Below are 9399 nucleotides of genomic sequence, written 5' to 3' on the forward strand. Positions count from 1 at the left end.
ATATACTTAAGTTAAGCTAGAATAAAATTTATATCTGATTAAAAAAAAAAAAAAGTCTCACTTGACCAAATAAGGAAAATTACTCCTCTTCTCTCTTTCCACCCTCCCCCCCCCCCCCCCTCCCCCTCTTTTCTCTCAACTTCCTAACTAAATAAGGAAAATTACTTCTTTTCTCTCATTTTCTTTTCCTTTCTATCACCATCCCCCAAATCCAAACATATATAGCGTAAATGTTTTGGGGAAGGAAGGTTCTTCTTCTGACAGATTTCATGTGACAGTGGGGTTCCAAGGCCATTTTATTTTTCTTTTTTAATCAGAAAGTATAAAATTTGAAGGCAAAGCAAATACAAAGTTTCAGTCAAAAGAATCATAACTTTGAAAGAGAAATGGTTCATGCATGCACCTTCATTGAAACATAACTTTAATCTAAGCCCTCCAATTAGTCGACCTAATTCAAAATCTGCCATTGATACCATATCCAGGCAACATTACCTTTAAATTGAGCACTAGATCAGATGGTTGAGACCATACTTAGAGGTCTCCCTACAACGATGGGTGATCTTTATCAGAGGCCATAAATACATTCATAAATGAGTTGAAATTTTTTCTTCCATATGTTTCCAAAGAATAAAATATTAAGTCACTAGTTGTTATATAAATAAAGTCCCTCTCTCCCACTTACAGTGAGCCTGCCATAGTTAGATTGGTGGTCGGTTCTAGAGATAATTCTACAGTTATTCTCTCTCAACTTTCTTATCTCTCTCTGATAATACCAAAAACTTATAAGACTCTTCCACTCCACTGTGTCCTCCCCCATACCTCTGTTGCTCTGTGACTTTATACCTTTCTTTCTCAGTCTGTCTCTCTTCTATTGGGGTGCGAGCGTTAATAAAAGGGTGTGTGAGAAACAATATGGATGGTGACATGCTAAAATCATTAACAGATCAGGATCACATGGACGTGATGACAATGATGATGCAAATGGAAAAGCTTCCTGAATTCTGTGACCCTTTCCATAACACTCCCATTCCTATATACCCAGAAATCGAATTCACCAGTGGAAGCACTAGTAACATTGCCACCAACACACCACCCATAATCCATAACCCAAATGTCGCCCCTGTCCCACACACATTGATGAACCCAAGTTCCTCCATACCATTAATGGGCACTCCAATTCAGGACCCCATGACACCATCTCTTCAACCCCATGTGATGTCAGGAAGATTCAGGTTTAATAATGTTGGTGCATTATCACTTGCAAACGCATACGAGAAGAAGGACTCAGTGGCAGCAATGAGAGAGATGATTTTCCGGATAGCTGCGATGCAACCTATTCACATAGACCCGGAATCAATCAAGCCACCTAAGCGGAGGAACGTGAAGATTTCAAAGGATCCACAGAGCGTGGCAGCGAGGCATAGGAGGGAAAGGATTGGTGAGAGGATAAGGATACTGCAAAGGCTTGTTCCTGGTGGGACTAAAATGGACACGGCTTCGATGTTGGATGAGGCTATACATTACGTGAAGTTCTTGAAGAAACAAGTGCAAAAGTTGGAACAAGCCGAGGCTAATAGGACAATCAATGGAGTTGGTTTACCTGCAGTTGGGATGACGAGGGGTGGTGTGAATTACGCTACTTTGATGAAGGCTTACCAGAGGCCAGCCTGCTCAAATGGTGGGGTCTATGCAGATCTAATGTCTTGGTGAGAGGAGGGTGAAAGTACTATTGATCGATACATGCATGTATGGTGTAGAAGTGATAGTATTGGTCTATAGGTGGGCTTGTAAAGAAAATGTAGTTTCTTAATTTTTCATATTATTAGTGTATTAACGTTAAATGAATGTAATTGGTGGGATTTAACCACTTCGACATAATGAATGTTTAAATTGTTGTTTTAATGATTGGCCATATATTAATTTATAAGTTTTATGCAGTAAAATTGTGGTATTTTTAGTAACACTCAATTATATTATATGTGACTTGTTATGAAAATTAATAAATAAAAGAAAAAAAGTAGTATATACATGCTAACTATACATAAGAAAATGGCTCAATATATTTCAACAATGCTCTTAGCCTATGTTTGGATGTCAAGAGAGGAATAAAGTAGTCGCTGGTTTTTTGTAATAATTCCATTTAACAATAATGGGATAGGAGGGTTGGAATCCTGACTCTTTATTATTATGTATATATTATGGTTCATGAGACTCAAATTAATTGTAAATTCATGTACTTGTAGAATTAATAAATTAACAATATGTTAGTTTAAGAATAACCTATTATTTTCTAGTAATTTATACATTGGGTTTTTTGTAACATAAAGTCTTAGTGTAAAAAAATATAATCATCAAGAGACTTTACTAATGAATTTAGGTTGTTAAGTTGAACCTAGTTAAAATTGTTGTCTTGCTTCCCCTTTTTCCATTTATTTCTTTCAATCACCCAACAACGTACATTAACATGATATTAAAGACAAAATTGATCTTAGCCAAGTCGTTATACACAATCTACAAATCACCCATTGTCTCTGTTAAGCCAAAGCTTATTGCACACCCAGCTAAAGAATAAAACGTTTGGAATTGAGAGAAAATAGTAGAGTAACCAAATCCTAACTACACATTGAGGAAAGCGAAGAACATATAGCAAGAAGATCTAGGAAGAGAATGAGGAAAAGAAAGGAGTTTTGATGGTAGAAGAGACGTTGGGCTCATCGTGCAATGTGCCTGTACGGCACAATAATTTTACCGAAAGTAAGGCCCTGTTTGGTTGTGCATTTTAAACAACATTTTTTAGTTTTTAAACAGCATTTTACGCATTTCAACACACTTTTTCACCCACACGTATTTCAAAAAACAATAAACAACAATTTTCAAACTACTCTACCAAACACCCCCTAAGAATGGAAAAGTTGAAATATATGAGAATTCCTATTTTGGTTTTGAATATTCTCATTTTATCTTATAAGTAAAAAGAGAGAAGTAATTTTCAGAATCTTTCCTAGTAGAGTTAACAAGCCTGCACAACAAACCTGGAAAAATGCAATAATTCTGGTGTATTTTTTTTTATTATAGATAATTACAATATATTGCTAATTTTGTTATGTGAGTTTTTTTTTTTTTTTTTTTTTTTTTAAAATCTCTAAACGTTTTGTGTATGCAAAGATACTTATGTTGTTAATTCTGTTATGTGAGTTCTTTTTTTTTTTTTTTTTTTTTTAAATCTCTAAACGTTTTGTGTATGCAAAGATACTCATATCTCAAAAATTATAAAAGTCGTTTTTAAAGACTTATCAATGGTAGGTTAAAGTGTATGTGTCATGGAAAATAAAGTCTTTTTTTCCTCAAATACATTAAAGTAAAAAAAAAAAAAACTTTTACCGAATTTGACTGTTTGGAAATATCATGAACCTTTAATACATTATTGGCTGAAGAGGAGGGTGTGACCTGAGAGAACAAGCAAAAACAAACAGATATCTAGACAAAATTGCAAATTATACCTTCATTTTAAACATGTTTTCAATTTAGTCATTTAATTTTTATTTATTTTTAAAATAGTCTATTAAATTTAACCATTTTCAAGGTAATCCTTCTGTCCTAATCCTTCCAAATTGCATTGTTTGGCCCTCCCAACCAACTTCGCGCGTTTAGGTTTTTCTAAGATTCCAAATTAAAAACAAACAAACAAAAACAATAATAGCTTCAAAAATTAATTCACCAAAAATGAAATTAAATCTAAACAACTCAACCTAAAACCCCCCCTCCCCCATGTTTTCATCTATAATAAGTTCCTCGTTTAGGTTGGTAAACTGTGAACAAAATGTCTTTTGTAAATGGTTTAAGTAGTTTATTTATGAAGAAAAGATTGTTGCCAAGTTCTGTACTTTAGTGTCAAGTTTTTGGATTTTTGACACCTTTTTGATCAATGGAGATTGCACAATCAACAAAAAACAACAATACGAAAATAGGATTTTTAGAGAAAGAGAAACATTGTTTGCTCAGCTACGCTTTATAATGAATTTTATCTCAATATATTTTCACCATACTAGAGGCATTCAAGTAAATCTAAAGATCAATTGATGAAGAAACTGAAGTCATAGTTCCAATCATAAACTTGTTATTATGAATCAAATTTTCAAGAGGTTCTTAGAGCCAGTCAAAGGTTCCAGTTGTGATTGCAAGTATATCATCTGTGGAGCATTTATATGGTAGAAGAGTTCTGAAGTTGTAGTAGGTTTCTGCAATAATTTAATCTACTGAAATTATAGAGTCTAGGGACAAAAGTTTTATTCTAAATTTGTAAACTTTTCTTTATTATAATAGTTTTTTTTTTTTTTTTGAATGGTTCTTCAAGTGATTTTACTTTAGGACAAGCTCTTCTATTAGTTTTATCCAAGTTAATAACCATATTGTGTGTTATGTTATTTTCAAATGCTTATTTTGTTTTATTTACACAATATTGGAATTGTTTGCATAACTATATAAGTACCATACATAGTCCAAAAAAATAATTACTTGGCCCAAGGACAGAGCTAGGACTTTGAGTTAAGGGAGGCGACTCTGGCCTCTAGTTCGGCAACTTCTTAGCCGCGGAGGTATTTTTTTTTTTTTGAATTTTTGATGTGTGTGTTTGCTAGGTAAAGACAAAATTATTTTGTTTAAAACTTTTTAAAAGGCCAATTGTTTCTCTGAGTAAAATTAGTTAATTGGACTTAATTTTTTTTTTAGCTTTGCTATTGGTGATTTTTGTTGTTGCACAAATATTTTTGGGCTAGTATATGTTGTAATAGATTTTAGATCTATAAATTTTTTTAATGGCCTTTAAAATGAGAAAAGTGCTAAAGGTATATTGCTGATATAGTGAGTGATTATTGGTAAGTAAAAAAGTAATGTAAGTGATAGGGCCAGATGCGAACCAATAAGAATTTATATCTCAATAGTTTATAAAAATATTGTAGATAAGTTTGTAATTGTAATGTTACTCTAAAAAGAATCAATGATATTGTTAAAAGGGCAAAATATAATTTTATAGAACAAAATTACTAAAATTAATGCATATATATAATTAATGCCTCCATCCTTGACCTGGCCATTATTGTTTAACCGGTGCTTTTGGGGGTCTAGCAACCCAACATTTGATTTTTTTTTTTTTTTTTTTTTTTAAAGATGTGGGAGATAGGACTTACAGGAAAAAAGAAAAAAGAAAAAAAAAAGAGCTTCATCAATGGAGCAACGCGATTTTTTTGGGGGTCTAGCAACCCAACATTTGATTTTTTTTTTTTTTTTTTTTTTTTAAGATGTGGGAGATAGGACTTACAGGAAAAAAGAAAAAGAAAAAAAAAAGAGCTTCATCAATGGAGCAATGCGATTGGAGGAAGATGAGTTTATGGGGAGTAAACTGGACACCCATCAAAATACAATAAAGCAAATCACAATTGTCTGATTAACGAAGATGGAGGTTCTGTTTAAGATTCGTTTATTTTGTTAAAATTGAAAATTTTTTGTTGAAAGTATTGTAAATAAAGGTAAAAATTAGCTGGAATAATATAGTAAGACTCATGAATAGTATCAAAAAGTACAGTGAAGTCCATGAATAATAATAAAAAATCAGTTAAATAATAAAATAAGCTGACTTTTTAAATTAGAGCTAAACTCACACGAAGTTGAAGAGAAGAACAACGTAGATCGAGATTTATGTGAAGAAAACAAGAAGAATGTGGATATTTTGGAAAATTTATAGTGTATCAGTTGGATTTAATCCTGACGTTTTGTTTCCTAAATAGTTTTGTACTATTTTGAGACTTGCTTTCTTTCTATAAAATCTCTATGGCATCGGTGAGAATATTCATATAACTATAGGAAACCTTATGCTATAGAACTTTTTGAGTGTATGTGCTTGTTTCATCAATAATAGAACTTTCTAAGGGTGCGCAATAACTTATGAGTTCTTGAGTATAATAAAAAAATGTTTCATCAATAATAGAGCATAATGAAGAAATTGGGGAGTAGAAACCTTTGGAATAATAAAGAAACTAATTAAAGACAACCTTTCTCTTAATTTTCTGCTTTTCTTTTTCTTTTTCCCTGCAGCATGTGAGAGAGAAAAGACGGTTGGTGGGTGAGGTTGGTTGCCTCCCAAGGCAGGGTCGGATAATAGAAGTGTTCATGTCTCAAGGATCATGCCTCACAAACAGCCATTTCTCCCATCTATCCTATTCAAATCCAAAGCAAGAATAAAGAAAGCAATTTTTTAAAGGGTCAAACCACATCTAGTAAAAACACCATGTGAGATATCCCACTAAGGTCCCAAGATACCCAAAGACACTTTTGTGTTGTTAGGTGGGAGGCACCCTTTTTCATAAATTTAAAGACTTGCATGCATTCACTCTAGCTATTTGGCTCTTTTCCAACCTGCTAAGTTCATTGTATCTTTCTCTGACACATTCTTTCTATTATTTCCTCCTCTTCTTTGATGAGATAAGTTTAAATATTCTTTGTGAGTGATAAAAGGGTATTATTATGATTCGTGTAACAGACACTACACAGCAACTATAGCAAACTCTTATGTGTTTCGTTAACTCACCGAATATCGATCTAACATATGTCCATTCCCTAGAACTTTCATAACGAAATACTTGATTTTTTTTACTAAAGTTTACATTTCAATCTTTTTCATTTTGGCCTTTCATAATACGCTTTCATATTAGTTCCGATGTTTATTTCCGTTAGTAATTTGGTGACATCTATGGATAACATTATATAGATGACGTATCTTAATGAACTCTACTTATCTAATATTTAATGATAAAAAATTACTAATAGAGTTGGACGGCAAAGCTAATAATTTGAATAACATTTTTTTTTTTTTGGTTATAATTTGAATAACATAACTACTATGAAAATGGAATCAAACATGATGATCCAAATGAAAAATCTAAAACATAAAGGACCAAAAAAAGAAAACAATCCCAAACTTTAAGGGCCAAAGTATACTTTTGCCTCACTATTTCAGTTTCGGTTGAGCAACAAAACATTTACATCTAGTTTTGAATTTGTGCTTTTAGCTAAAGAGAAACAAAATTACTACATTAAATATTAGGCTTGGTAATGGAGAAACACAAAAGTTATTTAGCGATAAAAGCAATTATATATATAGGGTTAATGTCAAGTTTCTTTAAATAATATTATAACACCTAGCTATAACACTTAATAACTTTTTATTAAATTAGTATTTTGAAAATTCCACCATAAATTATATTCTCTCTATGTTATTAAAAGTTAACATACATGATAAATTTTGTGCCAATTGAATTTTTTTAATTATTTTCTTATATAAATCTTTTATGCGTACTGTTAAAATATAAGAACTTAAAATTTAAACATTATATACATGTTATTATATATCTTGAAATTTTGCAAATAAAGAATTAATGTATAAGAAGATCATGTAATCTAATAATTAACTTGTCAAATTTCACATTCAATTAATATTATTTAAAATTACACTAAACTAGTTATAACGCGAATACTATATATATAAATGAAGGATTCAAATCATTTAATATATTAAGTAAAGAAAAGAATTCTGACTACTCATTTTGAAACAAATAATAAATGAAGATAAGGTCAAATGAGCTAAGAGTTTAATGAGATTCATTTCTACAATACGTATGGTGAATCATAAATACAAACAATAGTCAACGACTTTGTTGGTTAGTTTGTTAGATTGAATTTTGCCAAAATTGCCCAATTTAAGAGGACAGGTGGACACAGATCTTGGACCAAAATTCTTCACCGACGTCGTCCCTTATGCTAGGTGATATATTATAACGCGAATACTATATATATAAATGAAGGATTCAAATCATTTAATATATTAAGTAAAGAAAAGAATTCTGACTACTCATTTTGAAACAAATAATAAATGAAGATAAGGTCAAATGAGCTAAGAGTTTAATGAGATTCATTTCTACAATACGTATGGTGAATCATAAATACAAACAATAGTCAACGACTTTGTTGGTTAGTTTGTTAGATTGAATTTTGCCAAAATTGCCCAATTTAAGAGGACAGGTGGACACAGATCTTGGACCAAAATTCTTCACCGACGTCGTCCCTTATGCTAGGTGATATACACACACACACACACACACACAATTTGGACAAAATTTTTAATTAGGTTTCTCAGTTCAAGTTTGCTAGATTTTTTTTTTTTAAAAGCATCGTATTATTTACGACACAAGGGAAGAGCTAACCTTTCATCTGATCAATATCTCATAAATCATACAAAATATGCCAAGTTTATGGAAAATTAACTTAGATAAGTTTTAACGTGGAAATCCAACCAAAAAAAAAAAAAAAAGACGAAGAAGAATCTCGATTATATCGGTTTAACATAATACTTTTTACTGGTTTATTAGGGTCCTTATTAAATAATGGACTATTCCTAAAGTTTAAAAACTTGATTAACTTAATTTTTTAAAGTTATTATTACTAATTGATTTTTTTTTTCTCACAGTTGATTTGTTTAACCAGCAATATTAAACAGAGTATTTTTTAAAGTTATAATAATAATAATAATAATAAAAGAAGAACAAAAACAGAGTTGCTAATAAGTTAACTTGGGAACTATCCATATACTACCGTAATGACCACACTCAAAATGGCAGAATTCACGTCGTGTTTGCGAGTAATATTAGGACTACAATTTTTTTTACAACTTTTGTCATAATTTGCTCTCATGACAAGTTATAAATAGTATAGTTGTAAACCCTATTACTTTTACTCCAGCACTTATAACTTAACATATGAACAAATTGTGGTAAAACTTGCGGTAAAACTTGTGAAATAAGTTATGGTCCTAACATTTTTCCATTGCCGACACCTAACCAGAAGTATTTGCTCTTGGTCCCATGTTCCTATGCAATTGTTGACCGCTTTCGGCACACAGTCCAACTCTGGATAATTCTAAAGTCATATAAAAAGACAAATTATCGGGCCTATAATGGAATATAAGGATTTAGGCAGCCCATCAACCATGAAAAGGTTGTGTAATAGCATCAAAGACCCAAATTTTGGGTTCGAGGCTCCAAGCTTAACCCAAACTAGAATTGGCAAAATTTAATCCGGACTTAATTATCCACCCGAACCCAAACTAAAATGTAGGATATGGATCATAGGATTGGTATCTTGTTTTAGTCCAACAAACCGGTACTAGACTTGCTCATCAAGCCTTTACTATAAAATTTTAAACTGAATTTTTTAATAGTATCATTTTCAATTTTTAAGTTATATATATTTGTTGTAGATAAAATCATAAAAATACTAATGACATCAATCATCAATTTGGCAAGCAATTCTCAAATATAACAAATGTTAGGGTTGGATCTACTATTAACG

At 31.4% G+C, this 9399-nt stretch overlaps 1 protein-coding gene across 1 annotated transcript; it reads left to right on the forward strand.

Moving 5' to 3' along the window:
- Nucleotides 1-708: 708 nt before the first annotated feature.
- On the forward strand, nucleotides 709-1875 carry LOC112026660 (transcription factor HEC2). Its single transcript, XM_024059351.2, has one exon. It carries the CDS (start codon nucleotides 913-915, stop codon nucleotides 1708-1710), a length of 798 nt encoding a protein of 265 aa, XP_023915119.2. The 5' UTR covers nucleotides 709-912; the 3' UTR covers nucleotides 1711-1875.
- Nucleotides 1876-9399: the final 7524 nt, after the last annotated feature.

This window comes from Quercus suber, unplaced genomic scaffold (genome assembly GCF_002906115.3).
Source record: "Quercus suber isolate HL8 unplaced genomic scaffold, Cork oak 2.0 scaffold_170, whole genome shotgun sequence".
NCBI classification, from domain to species: Eukaryota; Viridiplantae; Streptophyta; class Magnoliopsida; order Fagales; family Fagaceae; genus Quercus; species Quercus suber.